Source organism: Hetaerina americana, unplaced genomic scaffold (assembly GCF_022747635.1).
Source record: "Hetaerina americana unplaced genomic scaffold, ioHetAmer1.1.p SCAF_1, whole genome shotgun sequence".
Lineage (NCBI taxonomy): Eukaryota > Metazoa > Arthropoda > Insecta > Odonata > Calopterygidae > Hetaerina > Hetaerina americana.
The window spans coordinates 22,831,613-22,854,121 of NW_027286069.1; the positions used below are offsets into that span (position 1 = coordinate 22,831,613).

Genomic DNA, 22,509 nt, shown 5'->3' on the forward strand with positions numbered 1-22,509 from the left:
ACGAATGAAAATAAAAAAGGTGAGATCCCAGAAATTAAAGATAAAAACTTGAAAATACTATTCCAACTTCAAAAAAGTAATTTTTTTCATTGATTTTCGTGATTTTTGATGGGAGTTTTGGACTGATAGTCATACATTTCCGATCGCGACCATGCCGTTGGGAAAAACTGCTTGTAAACATCAATATCTCCTCTTCCACTTTTGCCCACGCACGTCTAAATGGTCATAGATGGCCTCCATAAGTTAAATTAATCCAGGGCTTACGCATCTGGCAAAATTATTCAAAATTGAATATTTAACACAAAGAAGTTAAGCCTACGGTCTTAGACTGGAGTAATTTTAACTCACGGATCTGGTTTTTTGATTTTGGAAAATGACTAATAATAAAATACAAAAACCTTGATGTTTCCAGAGGCTCTTTAAACATGCCAAAAAGTTTGAACGGTTGGGAGAAGTTCAAAATACTGTGGGTAAAACCGGAACGATATTTTCGAACTTACATTTATGTGAGGATTACGATAGTATAAATGTTTAAAGTAACTATATACATATATATATATATATATATATATATATATATATATATATATATATATATTCAAGCACGAAAACCCGCCATATAGCGAGCAAATTATCATTCATATGAAAAAAATATAAAAAAGGGGATATTTCTATGCGCAAGTATATATATATATATATATATATATATATATATATATATATATATATATATATATATATATATATATATATACGTATATATAAATAAATATATGTATATATATTTATTTATAATATGAAATGAAGGGAAAAAACTTGAATATGCAGAAAATTCACTGAAAGGAAAATTGATCGAAATTAATGATGGGCAAAACATTTTTTATTTCGACATTATTATAATTCGTGCTCTACCAGTTAAGGTTAGTTTTGCATGAACACAAACTATGCAACGATACATTTAGTTTCCCCTCCTAACCAAATATTAATTGACATCCGATACAAAAATAAGTCCCTTTTTAAAAATAATATCACTATAACAAGCATAAACTTGTATATTTAATGTTATTATACCGTTTAAGTTAAGTTTTGGATGGACACAGGCTATAAAATGGTACAATAATACATAATATTACATTTCTTAACAAAACACAACCTGAATATAAACACTACCAAAAACTGTTCTTCAATTCCACGATCTTTCTTCATCCCGTCATTCCATTCAAAACACATACCCTAATACCGACACAATCCTATTTATTTCACAAAAAAGTCTTCGACTTGACAAAGTTGATATTTAGATCATTTTTAGGTTAAAAACTTCGTTGAGACTGAAAACATTTATTTGAAACAGAGTATTTTGCATTTTTATGAACCGCATTCAACGTATAACTCCTGAAACTACCCAGGAGAAATCTTACTTTAAACGACGCACTGAAGATATAACATTAAGAATTTTTTTCTCCACTCTTTTTCGAATAAACCCACAGATACTTGATTAGGTCACTTAACCTTTGCATCAAGCAATGGATTGAATTCAACACCGTCACGGTGATTGACGTCGATCAGGGAATTAGGAAGTGGCATAAAGGTTCGCACGCCCAACGTCCTGGAGGGCAATAGCAAGCTCAGAGGTCCGGGCCGGACCATCGGCGGGAAGGACAACGCCCAGCGCGTAGGCAATCAATTCCTCTCCCGACCGCCAAAAGGTGTCGGAGGTCCATTGTCACGGCCGCCGCTCCATCGCACGCCAGTACCCAACCACACCCCTCCCCATTCTCCCCCGCCCATTTACCCCTCACCACCCCGCCGGCCACCAATGTAGGACCGCCACATCGGAGGAATTCCGGCTGCCGCGGCCCCGCTATATAAAGTGACCGACGGGATATCTAAGGCATCACTCGCCTATCAGCGACTACAGAACTCTCATTTCTCAAGAGAAGCAGCACCAACCCCACAAACCACCATGTACAAGCTCGTAAGTGTGACCACATTCAAGCACTTTCGCACTATTCCTCCGCTTTCCCGCACCCTGAGCAATTGGACGTACCGCGAATTCTTAAGATCTTACTTTCATTGTTTTTTTTCGTATCGATGATTTAAAATACTTAAATCTCCATTCCTGCCTCTAATCTCTACATGATTGGCTGTTTTTTTTAAAATATCTCCTCGATTTTGAATGTTTATTTCATCAATTTTTAAAATGTCACTGTTTGGCGAAACTTTGATGAGTTCATCCGCTTGAAAATTCAATCCGATCGCGTCAAATGATTTTTGTATACATTCTTCACGATTTTCTAGAATCATTTGAATATTCGTAGGATGTCGAAATGTTCCAAAACATCACCATGGAAGACGTTATCCTAGATTCCCTCTGGGGGACAGTTCTCGAGTGCCCCAAGCCTCGCACCATTCGGCGATACTCACGAAAAATCATTTAATCTTGATATAAGCTACCCATGCTAATCGTATAAGCCTTCTTAGTCTGTATTGGTACCCTCGACTTTCATTAGCCATTAGACATTCCACAATGCAGAGGCGTCTTAATGCGACGCCTTTTCGGAGACGGCAGTATTTTGAATGAATAGACCCTAAGATAATTCTTTTTTTTTCTTCTCGAAAAAAACCAAAGTTTATATTATGAAAATTTTATCTAAGTTCCTCCAAATGTAGATTCATTCATCCGTCGGAAGAGCACAAAACTGCCTTCACTCAGCGAGATTCCGAAATAGACCTTTTTTTTAAAGGATTTGCCATTATAAGGTAAATGTAATTCAATATACGAAGGATTAACCTAGTTTTTTATTTTAAAATTTAATTTTCGTTTGTTGACACGCACGCACTCTTGCGCCCATTCACACGTTGATTCGGGAGATACTAAAATATTTAGTGCCATTTTAAATTTATTGTCTTTGAAAATTTTAGGGAGAAAAAATGGTGCTTTGACACAATTGCGTTCGGCAATTGTTTAGTCGTTTCTCGGTTTGAAAAGTAGAAGCGATCTTAGGTCTGTTGGCTACCAAGGAACCGTTCCGTAATTTTTATTATCAGATAAAAAATGTAAAAAGGTGTAGAGAAAGAAACGTTTTAACGAATATAAACCAACTATACCCTGACATTGAATAGTATTTACCAATTATTCATATCGCTCTCGTCTCAAACACATCAAAATTTCCATGGCAACGTTGTTAAGCCTCACAATACGCCATTAATTTCATCCAATTTTATGGATTTTGTGTTTCTCATGAATATATTTGGGTGAGGTCGTTGATCTGTAACATCGTAAGCACACAATGGTAACTTTTACTCTTGATGAATCAATTTTGTCTTTATGCATGGGAATTCAATGAAGGGATTACATAAGAGGTTTTGCATCAAAATTGCCACGCATAGTCCAGCCGGAATTAAACCAAAGAAAAACTGGAAATTGACCTCTCTGTCCCTTTTTCTCTTCCCTCGCAGGTTGTCCTCGCCGCCCTCGTGGCCGTCGCCTCCGCCGGACTGCTCCCAGCAGCTACCCTGCCCATCGCCACCCCCTTCGCCTACGCTCACCACGCCCCTCTGGCCTACGCCGCCCCCATCGCCGCTCCCATCGCCACCGCCTACGCCGCCCCCGCCGTCATCCCCGCCCCCGTGACCTACCACACCGGATACAAGGTGGAGACCGAGGTTGAGCCCGTCGAACAGCACGGATACTCCATCAAGTACTAGATGGTCGACCATTCGACGTCTGAAGCGATGCATTCATTACCTGGGACGACGGCCGACAAAATCCACACCAAGATATCGAGAGATGTCAACTGCACGCCGAATTCCAGTCTAGTCTGAAGCCGACGTTCTTTTCAATTCTCGCCGAGAATCCAACCCTACATGCACTCCGTGCATGCACAAAATCTGTCACTCAACCGACCACCAACGGGTTAATTAAAGTTCCTTGAAACTTCAAAAAATGATTTGGTTTTCATTAATTCCTCACCCTCGACCGCATCCTTCCCCTCCTGCGATCACCGTAGATTGCTCTCCTGGGAAGTGGGTTAGGATAAGGTTATTACAGAAAAGGACATTTCTTATTTTTTTTAAAGACACCATTTTCTCGCAAATATTTGTCCAGATCAAAAGATATATCGTTCCATAGAGAACAATTGAGTTCGTATTCACGCAATAAAAAAAACGGCGATGGAACGTTCTCTCATCGAAAGATATGTGCTTATAGAAAAAATCAACTTTAAATTGATACTGGAGAACTATTTTTTCCAGCTTCCTCGCTTAAAAGGATAAATACATACTCTCACATATACATATGCATCATATATATATGCATATATATATATATATATATATATATATATATATATATGCATATATTTCCTGAATTGAGAAATGAGGGATTTCATTTTTTTCAATAATTTGACAAGCTATACTTAACGATAAAAAATTATCAAATTTCACCCTAAAAATAAAACAACTTCAAAGACACTCCCTAACGTGCTCATCATTTGAAGTATTCACAAAAAAATTGTATTTTCATTACTTTTTTATCGTTTTTATGAGCTCTGTGAAACAAAGTTTCTACTTCTATTTCAGATATGGAATTTCAAAACCGTCTAATCCATAAAACATCTACCGGATAAATAAACCGTTATTTGTACCCTTGATTTTCTCAGAATAATCTCAATAAAAAATCATCGCGAATGTGATTTCAGAGAAATGAAACCTCATTCTGTCCGCTGACCACTTAAAATTCAAGTGAATATTTTCATTAATAATATTTCGGATACCGCCGAATCTATCCTCTGTGAATATGTATATATATGTATATATATATATATATATATATATATATATATATATATATATATATATATATATATTCCGCGACCTTCAAACTTTCCGGTGAAGTTCATCAAAAGTGAATTCAAGGTCCAAACTGTAATGATAACACATCGCCGTTGATTTTAATAACTGTGTCGTCATTAAAAAAATATATAATTAAACATCCATGAAGATTCTCAAGGTCTTCCAAAATAAGCCTCTTCCCTCTTTTTCTGGAAGATTTCCCTAACCTATTTCTCGCAAGATGAGAATTAGCCGCGCGTTTTATATATTTATTTTTTTCTTTTCTAAATGTTTCAAAAAACCGCACCGCTCTAATCCATGCCTGGGAGGACCGAATTCCACCTCGGAGATTCCGCCCTCGTGTGCGGCTCGAGGGGCGCGTCCCCCTGCCCTTGTGGCCGGCAAAAAAAAAATCCCTCCTTCCTCATCCTCCTTCGCTTTCCACTCTTCCCCCACCCCTCCCCACCTTCCAGTCTTCCTCTCCTTTCCCCTTATTAACCCCCCTCTATCCTCCCTCCCCTCTATCCCCCCTTCCCCTTCCTCACCGGCAAGTAATCTCCCCCCCTTCTGACCGGGACGCCCTCAGGAGAACTCCGACGCCCTCGCCCCGCCCTCCCCGCCCCCGCTACCGGCCCACCCACCTGTTCGCTCTCCCTGCCTCCCTCCTTCCCTCCCCCGCCAGTCCCCTTCAAGGACACGCACCTCTTTTCTAGAAGCTTCTTAACTTTTTTCCCTTTGCAATAAGCCAACCGGCGAAATCGTGGGCGTGGGGAAGACGACGCCCCTCTAGACCCGAACGATTCAGGGGTGGCGAAGCGAACGCACATGGAAAATGATATTATGGCATGCTTTCAACCTGTATCCTCTCGGTTTTGTCGAAGTATATATATATATATATATATAATTAAGGAGGCATTATATATATATGTATATATATATATGTATATATATATATATATATGTGTATATATATATATATATGTGTGTATATATATATATATATATATATATATATATATATATATATATATATATAATGCCTCTTGTTATAATTAGCGACCCTCTGTACCTCAGTAGGCACCATTTTCTTCCGCCTCCACACATTCACGCGTAATTCTTTCGCCCTGGTCAAATCCCCGTATCTTAAAAGAAATTCCTCGAAAGTACATCCAGCCTCCTTAGGGGATGATCTATCCGAATACTTACTTATATGGTTTAAGCAAAAAATATTGGGAAAAGTTTCGTAAAAATAGATTTTTCCATAAATTTTGCTATTATGTCTCAAAATTCTTCAAAGTACATCCATTGAGCGTCGACATACTTTTGCCAGCGGCTTTTCCACGACCCGAAGGCTACCTGGTAGGTGGATTCCGGATCGTCCTTAATGGTACGCGTGCAGGATTCATCGACGGCACTTAACGTACCATGGTGGTGTCCATAAAGAGAGGATTTAACTATTGGGAATAGGAAATAGTCTGCTGGTGCCAAGTCGGGACTGTAAGGGGGAATCGTCACGATGTCGTTGAAGAAGGTCTTTGCAAATCCGTCAAGACTTCGTGATGAGATTAACGCAGATCTTTCGCATCTCCACATTTTCAGTGACAATGGTGTGCACTGTCATCTTATCGATGTCAACATACGACGATCTGCGATCACTCGCACACCTAACCGGCGGCGGTCTGTCTTCACCACTTCACGCACACCCCAAGAAAAAATTCTTACCAATACTTTTTATTCAAACGTAGTTTTTTTATTTGATTCGACTACCTTAGCATTTTCAAACAAGTTATTAACCACTCTTATTTTAATCATTGACGTAAGTTAAACTTTTATTCTAGTAAGGAGAAAGAGTTTTGGACGTAGTAATCCATTTTTTCTAAGAGCACCGGACTACTGACCGGAGGTCCTAAGTTCGATTCCCGGGCATGCCTCTCTAGCAACTAGACCGTAGTTCCTACTATATGTTAGATTCCCGGGCACTCTCGATTTCATCCAAGCTGTGTGATTTTTTGGATACCAGAACTTCTTGGGAAATCGCTGGAGGCTTAGGAACTTGCCCGTTGTGTTAATTTCACGAGCCGTTGGGTTTAGTGTTGGTTGAACCTGACCTTCGGGTTGATAGGTATCTACCTTTTGAGGTGGCGGCAAGGATGATTAAAGACATCCACTGGGTTATTACCATGAATTTCTAGTGATTTAATGAAAGAGTTACATGAGCTAATTACATAAATACTGGAGCGAATTAAACCTCACAGTAATCATTATCATGATCATCATCTTATCACGAAACTTCTCATGTTTCTCTTCTTGAGAGTTCTTTTTTTCGATAGTGATCACCAATTACAGACTTTCCTCAGCTTTCCGCTTCCTCTCAGACAACTTCCTCTCGTCCCAAATGTCTGTATGGTGATTCGGCTCTTATCCGTTCTGTCTCCACCTGTCCGAACCAGCGTGACCTGATGCTATGAAGGGCGAATGCAAATATATTTCCATGTAGTTCTTACATAAGGCTGTCTTTTCCTTTAATGGAATAGGAGATCTAACACAGATCTGACTATATCTTCCAGCCATATTAATCCCTCACAGATGCTACGAATTAGTCCATAAAACTCTTCTTCCTTCATTTTCATGACTTATATTTGATTTATTTGCACATTTCCTCCATAAAATTTCCATATCCTCGCACTGCGTCTTCAACCACGCTTCTTTTGCTCAATTTGTTACTCACCTTAGATTATTATTCAACTCTTTATTCTTCTTTCTCCCGTACTGTTTAACTCGCGTTGACATAGCACCAGAACACGTCTCCATACTTCCGTTTCCGAAAATACACTGGATGAATGTAACGACCTTAAACATGCGCATGTGTATTGATGGGGAATGTTACTTCCACATGCCACCAGGAGTGGTTCTGAAGGTCATTTTGTTTGTGGTCTACAGGCATGTGTGCTTTAGGTTTCAGCCTACCCTCGTATGTTGTTGTTGTGCTGCTGGGCATCGATTTTCCCTCCTTAATCACATCTATACCCTCCTCTGCTCTTGAAGAAAATTCCTGAGCCTCGTAATTTGTCACTTACAATTCTATTGGCTTTCGTATTCCATTTTCCTTTTGTATAATATGCATTGTAAAGCCAACGGGTTAAAATTATCGTTTATATGTATTCGCAAATTTAAAGGCATTCATGATTCAAGAGTCGAACCCACCACTCCCTACTTTATTTCTCTATTTGAAGTTTGAAGTATATGTAACAGAAATGTTTCCTTTGCGTCGTTAAACTTGGAGAAAATAAGAAGATTACATTAAGGTGAGATTAACAAGTTATGTCAGATATATAAACTGAAGTGAAAAGTTACAAGCTATCAAGGAAGTTTTGAGAAAATATTTGAAAATAATTTGAGTTTGTACCGCCTTATTTGGTGAAAATGGTTTGTTAGAGAAACCTTGAAATAGAACAAAACATGTACAATGTTAATTTAAAACTTTGAAATCATAAAAAATATCCAACAAAGAAATGTTTAGATGTGTGCATCTGAAATGAAAACCGTGGAATGAAATTTGAAATTAGACGAGCGAATTATCAAAGTAAATAATTCCCGGTGACAGCGATATTTCTGCATATTATCCAAAAAGATGGAACTCAAGAAAATTGCCGTGATACGTGACTCGCTGCATAATATGTAAAGCATTCCACCACTGTTTGCACTGACCGGATTAGGCTGGACTGAGTTTTTTTCAGAAAGCGCCATTTTTTCCAGGGCCTACAGTCCTATGATAGTATTATTATGCACCTCTTATACGAGTAAGCTGGATCCTGAAAATCCTCCCTCTGTCTTTACAGTAAAATTAATGGAACTGTAGCCTTTGAAGATGAAGAATGCAGTTATTACTGCCAACAATAAGATATAATGGAAACCCCTGGACTAATAATACTCTTTAATGGCAGTCAGAAACGTACCTGATGTTCTATCAGGCGCTGCATACATAAAACACTCCCGGGTATCTCGGCAAATAGATCCGAAAACCCATTGTTCTGGGTGAATTCTGACTATATTAGAATTCTGTATTGAAAAGACACTTTAATCAATCTATTTGAAAAATATTTCCGCTTAAGTTAAGTTTTAGATTATGCAGTAAAAAATACGCACATACCTCTAGACCAAATATTTTCCGTCAGTTTCTGTCGTACTATCCATCTATCCATTCCGAATCCTTCCTCACAAAACTTGAATGTGGTATACTACATATCCAACCGCACAGGAAATACTCAACAGTCTCCAAATTAATTTTGATGAGCACCAACCGTGTACCCTTTCTTAAATACACAACTGAAAGCGCGAAAGGATTATGAAATCACCATTTATCCTCTTTATCTTTTTTTGAGTTTTAAGCTCACTTCGCGCCCTAGATTGCTAAGTCAAGAAGTATACAGAATGCTTTTACTCTGAACGAACCGAACAGCATGGAAAATTTCTTGTTCATTGAATCAAACTCATAATACGAAATGATTTCCCCGTCAAGCGTTGAGATACGAAAGTCAACAATTGAAGTAAAGTAAACAACAAATGTTTACCTAAACTCTGCCATAGAAACGATGCGAGAGTAAACAATGTCAAAGAAACAAATGGCATCCGCTTTCTGAACAAGAACCACTCGGCTCACGTGAGAACAGTTAAGTGGGAAAGTAAAGGACTCTTTGGAGTGAGATCCTTAAGGTCGAATGGGATGTGTGAGAGAGAGAGAGAGCTAAGAGAGAAAGAGAGAGAGAGAAAAAATAATCCGTGGGCCTCACGCGATAATGTTCGCGCGCGGGTCACTCCACCGTGAATGTCAGCGTATCAGGGATGCAGTGGGACGGACCTCAACCGCTCCCTCGACCTTAATCCGCATTCCCCTGGTGACTCGCCCGAGGAAGTGACGATCACTGACGGAGGTCGAAGTACGAGGGCGAAACCCGGCTAAATTCAATGCCAGATTCAATTTTAAAAAATATCTCTCTTCACTACAAAACTTTCAATTTCTTCGACAGCGAGAAACATTTCAATGCAGGTGAATCTTCTGGTTTCGACGAAGATCGTGACCGAACACGACGAATAAAACTGCCGTAACCGGTCTTGTGGAAAAAGATGTGGAATTATCAAATGAAGTTTTTCCAAAAAAACGTACACTTTTGTCATTTTACGGTAAATATTTCCCGAACAAGTTTAGCGTATCGGCGCGTGAGATAATTTACATATAGTTCGTGAACCTTAATATTTAATTTAATGCAATTACTTTACATTTATGTAAGTTTTAAATGTGTGTAGGTATCAATAAAGTAATCAGTGTAATTTAGCTTGCTTATAGGTGGATTTTGGACTGTCTTCAGCGCCTATTTATTTCCAAGTACCCTTCGAATTACCCTATTTTTGCCTTGGACTCTTTATAACTGCTGCCTGCTGCAGTCCTGCTGCAAATATTTCTTTCCGTTCTTCGGGATTGTAAGCGTTCGGTAAATTAGCGTTGCCCCTATAAAGACATCCATTTTCTCGTCAGAACTATGGATGGAATCAGGCACGACGACTACTAAAAGCTTATTCAAATTGAAACGTAAACAAACTGCCGTCGACGAAACCAAAACAAAACGTTGGCGCATGCGCAATAATCAGAAGTCGACAGGAGATTTGAATCGTGTGCAAAATAATTCATCGGAAATTTAGCACTAAGTTTCCATCCAATATTGAACATCCTGATTTCAGTAACAGAAGTACGTATCGTGTAAAACAGCCTTTACTTGATGTGCAACCTCCAATTCCGGAACCAAAATCGGTCCGCTTGGGTAATAATTAGAGTGATGCTGCGATGCAGCAGAATGAAGGCCATAACGGGAGTTATATTTCACTCCGTGCATTCCATTAACGGGCCAAAGGAGGAAAATGTAAGAACAATCCCTACCATGTTGAGAACGAGCATCCATTACATTTCTCGCCGTGAATCATTTTCAATTCTATGCAAGGAAAGTTTAAAAGATAAATTATTTTGATTTAATTAAAAGAATCGTATGCTGAACTACAGTTTAACTCTTAACTTATATATATATATATATATATATATATATATATATATATATATATATATATATATATATATATATAAGTTGAAGAAGGCCTCTGAGAGGGCCGAAAGCTCGAACAATTTACCGTGTGAGTGTTCTTTTAAATGTGTCTATTCTTTTCTATTTGTGTTATATTGTGTCAGCCCATTATTGTGCCGCTCGTGTGAGTTTTTCCGTACAATCGTATATATATATAATATATAATATATATATATATATATGTATATATATATATATATATGTATATATATATTATATATATGTATATATATAATATATATATATATATATTATATATTATATTTAATATAAATATATATATATTATATATAATATATATAATATATATTATATATAATATATATATAAGTAGTTGTTTACGCACAAATAAAAAATATAACCACCAAAAAATTAGAATTCATTTATTTTTTATTGAAGCCCGCCCGATGAAAGAATAACTGAAAAGACCAATTGAAAGCTTTTCATATTCCTCTTAATGCTACGTTTTCATCCAACTTCCAAAAAAACCCAAAAAATTCCAGTAACAAAAAAATTCGATTTAATATAAACAAGAGAAAACTTTTTCGTCAAATGGAACAATTTCTCTCGAGGCCAATTCGATTTTCTACCTCATCCTGCCATTCACAGAATTAAATTGCATCTGGAGGACAATTTGGAAATTAATGAAAGGATAAAAGACTACATTGCAGTCTATGTGTTGTTTTACGATATACAATACCCTACAACATTTTGATGAAAGAATAATAATATTCAAACTGAATATATACTTTTCATCGATACAAAATATTGAACAGCTTTTATGATCGCCATAAATGTTCTCGTGTTTCTAATGGCTCTTTAACAATGTCCTCTACACACACAACAAGTACGTTGAACACCACAGGTGCATTGAACGTTGCTTGTACGTTGAACAGTACAGGTAATAATGGACACCCCCTGGCCTACTCCTATTCCTAACATTACCCATTCGGACTCTCTCCATCAGACACTCGTCCTTGAGCTGTCTGGGACATGTACAGGCTGCGGATTAGTCTCCTATCCCTCTAATCTATTCCTATTTCCTGCAATGTATTAATTGATTCTACTTCATGTTTTCCATCAAATGGATCTACCCAATCCACTCCTCAATCTCCACACACAATCCTATATTATCACTGAATATACGCTCGCTTTCTTTCCCTCTCCTTTAAATTCACTTCTTAGCATATTGGATCCATTTTCTTTATCCTCGAAGGCTTTTACGACACAAGCTCTATCTCATATCAACAACACATAAGTATATGGATCCCTCCATTTCTGCAAACTAGTGTGTTAATATCCTATCACCATTTTTCTTTGAGCATCGAAGGAGTCGAGGTGAATGGCGAAGAAATTGTCATTATTTTGATTCGCAGATGACATCGCACTAGCAGTAGAAACCCGAAGAACTCGCCCAAGCATCTCTGAATTCAATGGACGCAGAAGGCAGCGGTAAAACTAGGGAGGGAAGAAGTTTCGATAGGGATGAAGTAAAGAATAACTCAATCAAGAAAAAGTTATTGAGGTGAATACTATGTTTGAAGATCACCTGAAGGGTCAAACAAGGAATCAGTTCGTAAAAACGTTCGTATATGAAATATGCAAACTTTACGAATCAGATAGATGAAGAATAGAAGTCTTTGAAACATGTTTCTGAAGTGAAGAATGCTCATGATTAAATGGACTGACAAGGTAAGAAACAAAAAGAAATATATACTAAGCAGAATAGAAGAGGAGATGACCATATGGGGTAGTCTATGCTTGGTGGATTGGATCTTATTAGAGCTAGAAACATAACAGAATGGAAAATTGAAAGATGGAAGACCCCATTTACGACGGTTTCTATTTATATTTTGAGCCTTGACAACACCAAGTGATTTAGGCGCCATCTGACGTTTCCATCTAGAAAGTTCGACCATTTTAACGAAAATGTTGTCCCAGCAAAAAAAAGGAGTTAACTCGGTTTTTTAGGAATTTTGACGAGGGTTACCAAGACAGGAGTGCATCGATCAACTTACTTCCACTTCTGGCGATGAAGCCCCATCTTTTGCCACTGTTAAACGCTGGTGTAACGAATGCCATCATGGCCGTCCGGACGTAGAAAACCCAAGAGGCGAGTGAAAATAGGATAAATTAAGGAGATCGTAAAAGAGAATAGCTATCAGACAGGTGTTGAGTGAGAATCAACACTTGAACGGAGAAAAATGGTGGGTTGCAGTCAATCAGTCTTTGGGTTGAAACATTGATGATGGCGGCGATGATGTCCGTTGTTCTTGTAGATATTTCACTATGATCTTATTCCACGTTTTGCTACTCGTGCCATCATAAATTAACAATTTTTCTGCAATTGGACAATTCTCTCAAACAAATAATAATACAATATGCGAAGTATCCTCCGTAGTTCCGACTGTGATGGGTCCACTTGGTGAAAGTTAAATCGACCGATCTAAACAGATGTTCCAAAAGCACGCTACCTCCATTTCTCCACGCGACCATCGTGAATAATTCCCAGTTGTGCACAAGTACATTCTATCAAGGGCATTATCTCTCCAGTTCCAACCTTTGCGGTAGAAACGCAAACCGTGACGCACGTCGGAAACTCCCGGTCGCCTCTAGTGCTCTAGTGACCAGGGTTGCGCCCCGTTGTTCAATTGCTTGACGCCACGTTTCAACCTGAGGGAACGAAATCTTTTTAGACCGGATCGGCTCCCTCCAAATCTCCTTCGGCCTTGCATCTTTCTCGCTCCCTCTCCTTCCTTAAAGACTCCCTTCTTCTATTTCTCCTCTCCCGACAGTCCCGCCCAGTGGCTCCACCTACCAGATCGCAACAAAGAGGATTGACCCGAGTCGGTTGTCAAGGTTACCCGGAAACAAAAAAGCTACGCCATATTCTCTGAAAAGTCCGTCCTTGTCCGTTTTCGATTGGAACGTGCGGTGTTTGGAAGTAAGTACTGGAGAATTTGGATAAAACGATTCTAGAAATGTAGCTCAACGGGAAAATAATAAACGATCACTTGATAAGTGTGCGAAGAACAAATCACTATCGTCACCATAGCAGAGATTGCGCTGAAAATAAGAACTCCTCGCGTTGTTTCTTGAAAGGAAATTCACCTCTTCTCCTCCATTGTACACTTCCGCTCCGCTCTTCGATTGCACTCCGCACGTGTACGTAACATCTCGGCCATTTTGAGGTTATGACTGTTTACTAGATGCCTATAGCTTTCAAGAACGCCAATCGTGACCTTCAGTGGAACTACGATGCGGCGGGAAATTATAATTGAAATTCGTCCGGAATTAAACGCCGCAACCTGTAGATAAATAGATGGATAAGTCTATCGTATTGTCCACGCATAACTATTTAGTATCGCTATATAATGTTTTCGGTATTTCATGATCTGTTTGGGCTCCAATTAATATTAAATATTTCATTAATATCCTTATCCTTAACTAGGGATCTTGGGTGGGGAGTCCAAGTAGATAATTTGACACGGAAGGCATTTAAAGTATTGCATTGGGTGATGAGAAATTTAAAAGGAAGTAGCGTAACCACAAAAGAAAAAGCATACAAGGCACTGGTTATCCCTATCCTAGAATACTCCTCCATAGTATGGGATCCATATGAGATGGGACATATCAAAAAGATAGAAAAAGTTCAAAGAAAGGCAGCAAGATATGTACTCGGAAGGTACAAAAGAACAGATCGTGTCACAGAAATGTTAGATATACTTAAATGGGAGAGTTTGAAAAATAAAAGAAAAAGGAGTAGGTTAGGCGCGATGTATAGAATTGTTAAAAAGGACGAAGCGTGGGAAGATTTATGGCAAGGGATACGAGATAGAGATACCGCTCGTAGATATAGCTCGTAGATAAGCCTAACTTTAAGGGGAAAAAACGACCATAGTTTCAAAATAAAAATAAGGATGCAAAAAGCAAATAATAAAGAATACTCTTTATTAAATAGAACTTTAATTGAATGGAGCCATCTGCCTGGAGGTTTGTTTGAGCCCTTTCCATCCAATTTTAGAAGTTTTAAGTTGAAATGTAAAGCAGCCACTGGGTAATAAACTTCATTGTAGTTATGAAAATATTGTTTGTATGTGATGGGGACGGCATTTCGTATGTAATGTGGAAGTGTCATTGTATGTAAAAATGTTTTGTCTCTTATCTGTTTTTATAGCGCGTGTATGTATGTAATTTTCGTTGTAAGAGTTATCTTTGACCAAACTTGACCGTTGCCATCAGGAAAATCGCCTAATTGCAACGTAATTGTGTAAATAAATAAATAAATAATATCTGAGAGTAGAGGCCCTATGCGTTTGCGTGTGTAATCCACACATTAAAAGGGTAATATGGGGAGAGTCTGCTCCTTATTCCTTACGCAATTTGTAATTTCCAAGAAAGATCAAGAACCAGAAAAATCACACAGCTTGGGCGAAGGTGATGGTGCCCAGAGGCGTCTCCGGGAATCGAACCTGAGCTATCCGGTCAATTTTCCGTTGTCATACCCTATAGACCACCACGTCCTGGTTCGTTGGAAACTTTTTTAATAAAACAAGATAATGAAGCGTATATTTTGCACAAAGAACTATCAGAAACCATTTCGAAATGTTTAATGGTCATTTTTTATGACAAACACTATTTCATTTCACGTTCTGTTTTTAATAAAATGATAGTGTAATATCATGCGAACGACTGGAAATACTATTATTTTGGAGAAAAACACCTAATCTTTTAAAATATGCTACATTATTACCACTACGTATGTAAGGGAACTAGGGTATGCCCAGTAACTTTTCATCTTGAAGAAAAAGTGGTTCAAATTAATTAAAATAGTTCCCAAACCAGTACGTTGAGAGGTACGCTTTAAAGTCTTCGATTGTTTCTTTTCCAAATCCCACCGTATTGATTCAGGATAACTTTAATGTTAATTTAATATTAATTATAAAGCTATACATTTTTTCCGCCCGTCTCATTAATGTTATGATTGTAATTCTATTTATTACGTCGACCAAAAGAAATGACTCTGTAGGGTTGAATTCATCTATAGAAATCATCCCCTCCCTCCCGTCAATATTCCGCGGTAAAAAAGGCTTTGTGACAAAAAATGTTGAATCCTGAAAATGTGCATTTAATGGGAATTTCAGAGTTAGGGAACTAACTAGGCAATGAATGAATTGATTAGGAAATATCGATGAAGTCCATTGGGTATCTTAACTTAAAAGTCGACTGATTTTATTTAAAGTTAAGGCGTGGTTGTTGTTTTATTTGTGGAGTTAATTTAATTTGGTGATACTTTGTGACATTTTGTTGGGGGTTATTCCTCAAGTTACGATTTGCGTTTTTTTCTATGACACGGTCAGTCAGGTTTGTTAACTTACGCGTCCGTGCAATGAAGTCGTCGAATTTATTTCGCCTACAAAATTATTCGCAATACGCCGAAAGGGCGTATAGCGGGGAGTATTAGGACACCAATCATTTATTCATGATTAGGTACATTAGTTAATCTACAAAAATATGGGTATATACCCATATGCATGCATAATTACATCACGCCATAATTGGCATTTTTCATCAAAATCATGCACCCGCTGTGATTTTTCGGGTACCAGGTCTTCCTGGGAAACCATAACCGGCACAGGGAAAGGAACTTGCCCCCCTACCCTGATGTGTTAATTTCACACGCCGTATTGGGCTTAGTACTGGGTGAACTCTACCATCACCTACAAAACCGACCTTCGGGTTGATTACTGTGTTCATATTCGGGTGTTTGGGTTCAATTTTTTTACCATCTCAATTATTGCCAGAGTTGATTGGAGTGTTCAGATATGAAGAACTAAAAGCCAATTTTTAAATCAATGAGTTAGCTATGAAAAATGAAGACAAATCAAACGACGTGTCATAAATTTTTTTTTTTTTATTTTGGAGAAAGTAGTGTAGATGAGGGAAAGTTTGTGTTGTTCAGTTTCATTTTTGACAGGAATAATAAGAACGGTGCAAAAATCATAATATTACTGCGACAATTTGATTGTGCCTTTTCATTTTGAACTCAAATATCCTCCCAGACTTTTGTAATAACGCCTCAAATTCCATTCCAAAATCTTATCAAACCAGCGAACTGAAAAATTTGTATGTGAAATAGTTCCATTGTACTTTCATTTCTGAATAACTGAATTATGTACACTCGGTTTCGCAAATCTCAATTTACATATTTTCCTCTCACGTGAAATAATCACGTTTTACATGAGGAATGATGGTTGGAAATCTTTCAATTTTTTGTGCATTTCTTTAATATTTTTTGCGTAATATTTTATTTTATTTTATTGACACACGGCTTTAATTTAGGTAACTCAAATTATTTTACATATTTATTTGGGCTAACGAGTAAAAATAACTTAATATTTTCATTATGCTTGCCTGAAGTGGAATCAACCCCACACCACCACACATCCTAATGGTGGCTTACAGTGTAATATGTAAATATGGAATGGTTTTTTTGGATGGGCCTTTCTCAACTCTCAGGGAAACCTATGACAATAAACTTGTCGTTCTTAGGAGATTAAGGGGTTAGCAAGAACATTTTTATCATTTCCTCTTAATAATATGTTCATTGCCTCGATCTCTTGAAACATCGACGGATATAGAACGATGTGGAATGCTTTGAAATGAAATGAATTTCGAAATTACATATTTGTGTGATGCGAAATCTTAGTAGAAAAAAGCTTCTTCTTTCCACTTCAAGACGAGAAACTTAAAAAATGAACCGGGAATTAGAATTAACTTAAAAACACCCCATAGCGTCCTTCAATACGAGTAAAGAAAAGAATTGATTATGAAGTTAAAACACGAAATTTCATTCTATATATATATATATATATATATATATATATATATATATATATATATATATATATATATATATATATATATATATATACACACATACCATATTTTCCAGCTTTACAAAACCACGCTTCATATCAAAGTTTTATTAATGGTCTTTTTTTATTAAAAAAATTCTAATGTAACGGTGATCACAATGCAAGCCCTTAAGTACTTCGTCTTTTTTTAATTGTTCCTTTGATATTTTATATATATATATATATGCATATATATGTGTATATATATATGTATATATATATAAATATATATATATATATATATAATATCAAAGGAACAATTAAAAAAAGACGAAGTACTTAAGGGCTTGCATTGTGATCAACGTTACATTAGAATTTTTTTAATAAAAAAAGACCATTAATAAAACTTTGATATGAAGCGTGGTTTTGTAAAGCTTAAAAATATGGTCGATGAAGTAAGATGATTGAAATTGGATTGGAGACTTTTAAAATATGGGTGTGGAAAAGGACAAAAAAGATAAAATGGATGGGAGGGAAAACGAACGAGGAAGAGCTAGTATGCATGGTAAAAGGTAGGAGAGGAGAGTTTTGGGATAAATCGAAGGAGCAGATGAGATCAGTAGAAGATGGATACAGAGAATTTTTATGGGGGATGGAATACTGAAGACTGTGATATACTAGATGGGAGGAATGTAAGCCAAACAAGAAAGCGGCAGGAATAGAAAAATGGATGTTGTGAACGGAATGAAGGGAGAAAGGAAGTATGTAGAATCAAAGAGAGAATTTTTGGATCGGTGTAGGATATCAGTTGGTGTTTTGTTATAAGAGGCACAAAAATGTATGGTTTTGGTGTGCATCCAAAAACCCTTCTAAACGGTAAAACACCAATAGTAATTTAAAAGATGAATTAAAAAAAATAAATAGAGATGAATTTGGGAATATTCACTGAAATAAAATTAAACACAATAGATTTAATAATAATAATAATGTTTAACCCTGCATCCCCACAGTCGTTTCATATCAATCAAATTCTAGATTTGGGTTGAAGGAAAAAAATTCCAATCCAATTTGAAATCGGTAAAAAAAACTCAGTAATCCTAGTTATTTCCTCTTTTTTGGGTCAAAATTCTATTAAGAAATTATATTTCAGGATATTTTTTTTAGCGTTAAATGAGTCAAAAAAACAATCATGATCATATATATAAGTCAAGTTAACTGCAATATTCTCCTAGGCGACATCACAAGCTGAAACGAGAAATGAAGGACAATCCAGCTTCTAATAAGAGTTCCTACTCTTCAACCGCGGCAAAAAAAAACCAGCAGCATGACCTTGTCGGAGCTTTATTTCAAAGATTACCTAATCGCATGTGTTATGGAAAAGTCGAGGGAGATCATGTGACGATTCAGATCCCCTTGGAGATAAATTAATACAAGACTTACTATTTCCTATGACTTCGAACTGAATAATGTTTTCCCTCTACAAAGCTGTGCGACTTCATCAGGTGGCGGTCCCCTCGGAGGATACTAAAGTATACCAGATACTAAACTAGCCCCCAAGGATATTCTTACTTGAAATAATCGATTTTATGTTGGTAGTTTTGAAGTACTCAATGATTCGATCAAAATTTCCTGTTGCTATCGTCGCCTTAAGCATTGCATTCGCGATCATAGAAACTTGGATAGACACTTGATTCTACGGAAAGAAAACTGCATTAAAGAAATCGAAGATAGTCCTTATATTTTCGTCACATATTTAAATACAACTAAGTTTGGGACCCTAGAAACTGTTTAAATTCTACGACTCGTTCTACGCTCACGAGAAAAATTATAATATAATATGCCATACACTTATGCAAATTGTCCCTTTTATGCATGCAAAAATATGTTAATTTTTAACCGGAGATATATATATATATATATATATATATATACATATACTGGGTGAACTCTACCATCACCTACTAAATCGAACTTCGGGTAGATTACTGTGTTTATGGTTATATATATATATATCATTCATGAAAATGAGATGGGGATTAAATGCGGGATAAAAATGGCAATAAGTGCGTTTGAAAATATGTTAATGTAAGCGATAAACAACGCACCAGACTCTATGCTAGAGGACACGCGATATTTTTCCCAACTTGACCCAATTACATTCCCAAACATTTGGGACAATCAACGACTCTCCTTCCTGCTTGGCGAATTCTTATTTCGGAATTTGTAAATGGCGCTGCTGAACAGTTTTTCGCGGAACTTCATCGCCCAGGCTCGGCAATGGCATCCCGAGCACTCCCAAGTGGAGCATCGAGAAACTATTTGTCGCCAAGCTCAAATCAAGCGCATTATTTAAAAAGTTAAATTGAAGAAATTCTTTTTACGCAGAAACCCGTGGGAATACCTGACATAGGTTCCAAAAAATATAACCGTTAATACGTGAACCAAGGTCAACAGTCGATTCTGAGGTCACTCCGCTTCCCAAATTTTGATTCATCCTATATTCTAATCATTTTCATCAACATTATTCAGGGCTTTAATGGAGCACCGCATAATGGATATCGTAAGCATAAGGATTCAAACGAATTATGATCTTAACTGCCATGTCAACTGTAGCGACAAATAATAAATCATGAGGCTTTCATTAAGAATACCGTTGACCTCTTTGAACAACGTGATGACAGAATTACGTATATCAGGTTATATATGGAAATGTTTCAGCTTCGATTGGTAGCAGTTCCACCACCTTCGAGCAAAGAATAGCTCAAGAAAAGAAGGTGTCCATGAATAAGAGGCATTTGCTAGGTTCAAAGAACTCTTGAGATTGCAAACGAGAAAACAGTTCGTCAACACGTTCGTGTGTGGAGTATGGCACCCTACAGATCAGTGACATGGAACATTAGAAAAGTAGACCAGCGAAGAATACATAGAATCCTTTGAAACAAGGGGCTGGAGCGAAGAATGCTGAATATTAAATGTATGAATAGGCAAATTGAGAAAAAAAAAGTATACGGAAAAGCTGGAGAGGAGAGGACTTTATATGAAGAGCAGTCTACGGCAGAGAAGAACTATAAATGGATTGGACACACCTTGAGGCATGAATGGATTAGTTATAAATCCAATTGAAGGGAGAATTGAAAGGAAATCCCACGAGGAGCATCAAGATATATGAGAACAGAGGAAAAATTAAAGAGGACGTAAAACATGGAGGATATCAGTGGATGAAAGGGGGAAATACACTCTGAATAGAGGAAAATGGAGGGCGGTAGCAAACCAATCTTACGCTTGAAGTATTCTGATGTTGACGGTATTTTTTTACACAGAATGTATTTGTCTTTGACTGCTTACGTCTCAGAAAAATGAATTTTAACAAATAAAAATCAATGTAACAACTTTGATGTAGTATTTACGATTCAATCAATTTTATCAAGGAAATATTACGCAGGTGAATTTTGCTCTACTTTAACCCATATTACGAGCTCAAAACTGATTAAAAATACCCTTTTGATCGATCAAATAAACCCCAGTAATCAACCTAAAGCCTGCCTCCAATTGCTTGGCTAATAAGCAGGCAACTGGAGGTGGACTTAAGGTTGTTTGCTGGGATTTACTTGACCCCTTCTTGGGCTAACCCGTAGTAGGGGTTTGAAAGTCGAATATTGACAGAGTAATGAATTGGGGTCAATTCACTTCCCTCCGCCACATTTGGTTTCGCAATGAAATATTTTAAGTCTGAAAAATAACACAAATTGCATGAAGTTGAGGGTTCTCAGAGGCGTCACTTGGAATCAAACCCGGACCCTCCAAATCAGTAGTTGACCGCTCTACTCACAAGGATACAATGCCCCGTTAACTAGCTTCTCTTACTCTATAAAAGGCGATAGGAATTCCGCAAATTCACGTCCTCTGAATTGAATTAATGGCTGCATATGAATGACAGTTACCAGACCACGACACCGATTAATCAAGAGTCCTCTTCCGTCAAGTGATCACACTCACTAACGAGAGATGTTTGGGGAGGTTGAAACTAGTCCGCACCCGTCAGCATAAAGGTCGCCTTCTCTTCAGAAGTTAAGGTTATGAGTGAAATTTCTTGCACGGTATCGAAAAGCTATGTGGCCTCATTTGACGAAAAAGAACGAGTGCATATATTATATCTATATATATATATATATATATATATATATATTTATATATATATATATATATATATATACATACATACATACATACATACATATTATATATCACCTCATCAAGATGCACAAAAAAATTCACTTTTAATGCAGTTTCATTTCGACCTTCTGGCTTCCTTGAAGTGGGCAAAAGAATAGGAATCACAAAAGAGCAAGTTCTCGACATCCTTGTGTCAAAAATCATTTTTATTCTTATAATTGACATCCTATGAGACAAGAGAAATACATTTTGCTAAGGAAACAGTTGATTTGGCGTGATTCTGTAGTTATTTCTAAGAATGCTATCCAATCAAACACTTTAATGTTCCTACAACTCATTTTTCTACTTCAGAAAAATAATTCAACCTTAGGGCGTTTTGTTTTTAATGCAGTCTCTCTTATAGAAAAAGGTTTGATACACAGCATATAATAAAATTGTGTAATTATAATGCCTCCAAATCTGCTGGCATTATTAACTATCTTAGGGGTAGAAAACTCTGAAGCGATAAGCAACGA

At 37.1% G+C, this 22,509-nt stretch overlaps 1 protein-coding gene across 1 annotated transcript; it reads left to right on the top strand.

Moving 5' to 3' along the window:
- The first annotated feature begins 1,915 nt into the window (after nt 1–1,915).
- On the top strand, nt 1,916–3,908 carry LOC139700665 (larval/pupal cuticle protein H1C-like). Its single transcript, XM_071599124.1, has 2 exons — nt 1,916–1,975; nt 3,460–3,908. Exons 1-2 carry the CDS (start codon nt 1,964–1,966, stop codon nt 3,706–3,708), a joined length of 261 nt encoding a protein of 86 aa, XP_071455225.1. The 5' UTR covers nt 1,916–1,963; the 3' UTR covers nt 3,709–3,908.
- Nucleotides 3,909–22,509: the final 18,601 nt, after the last annotated feature.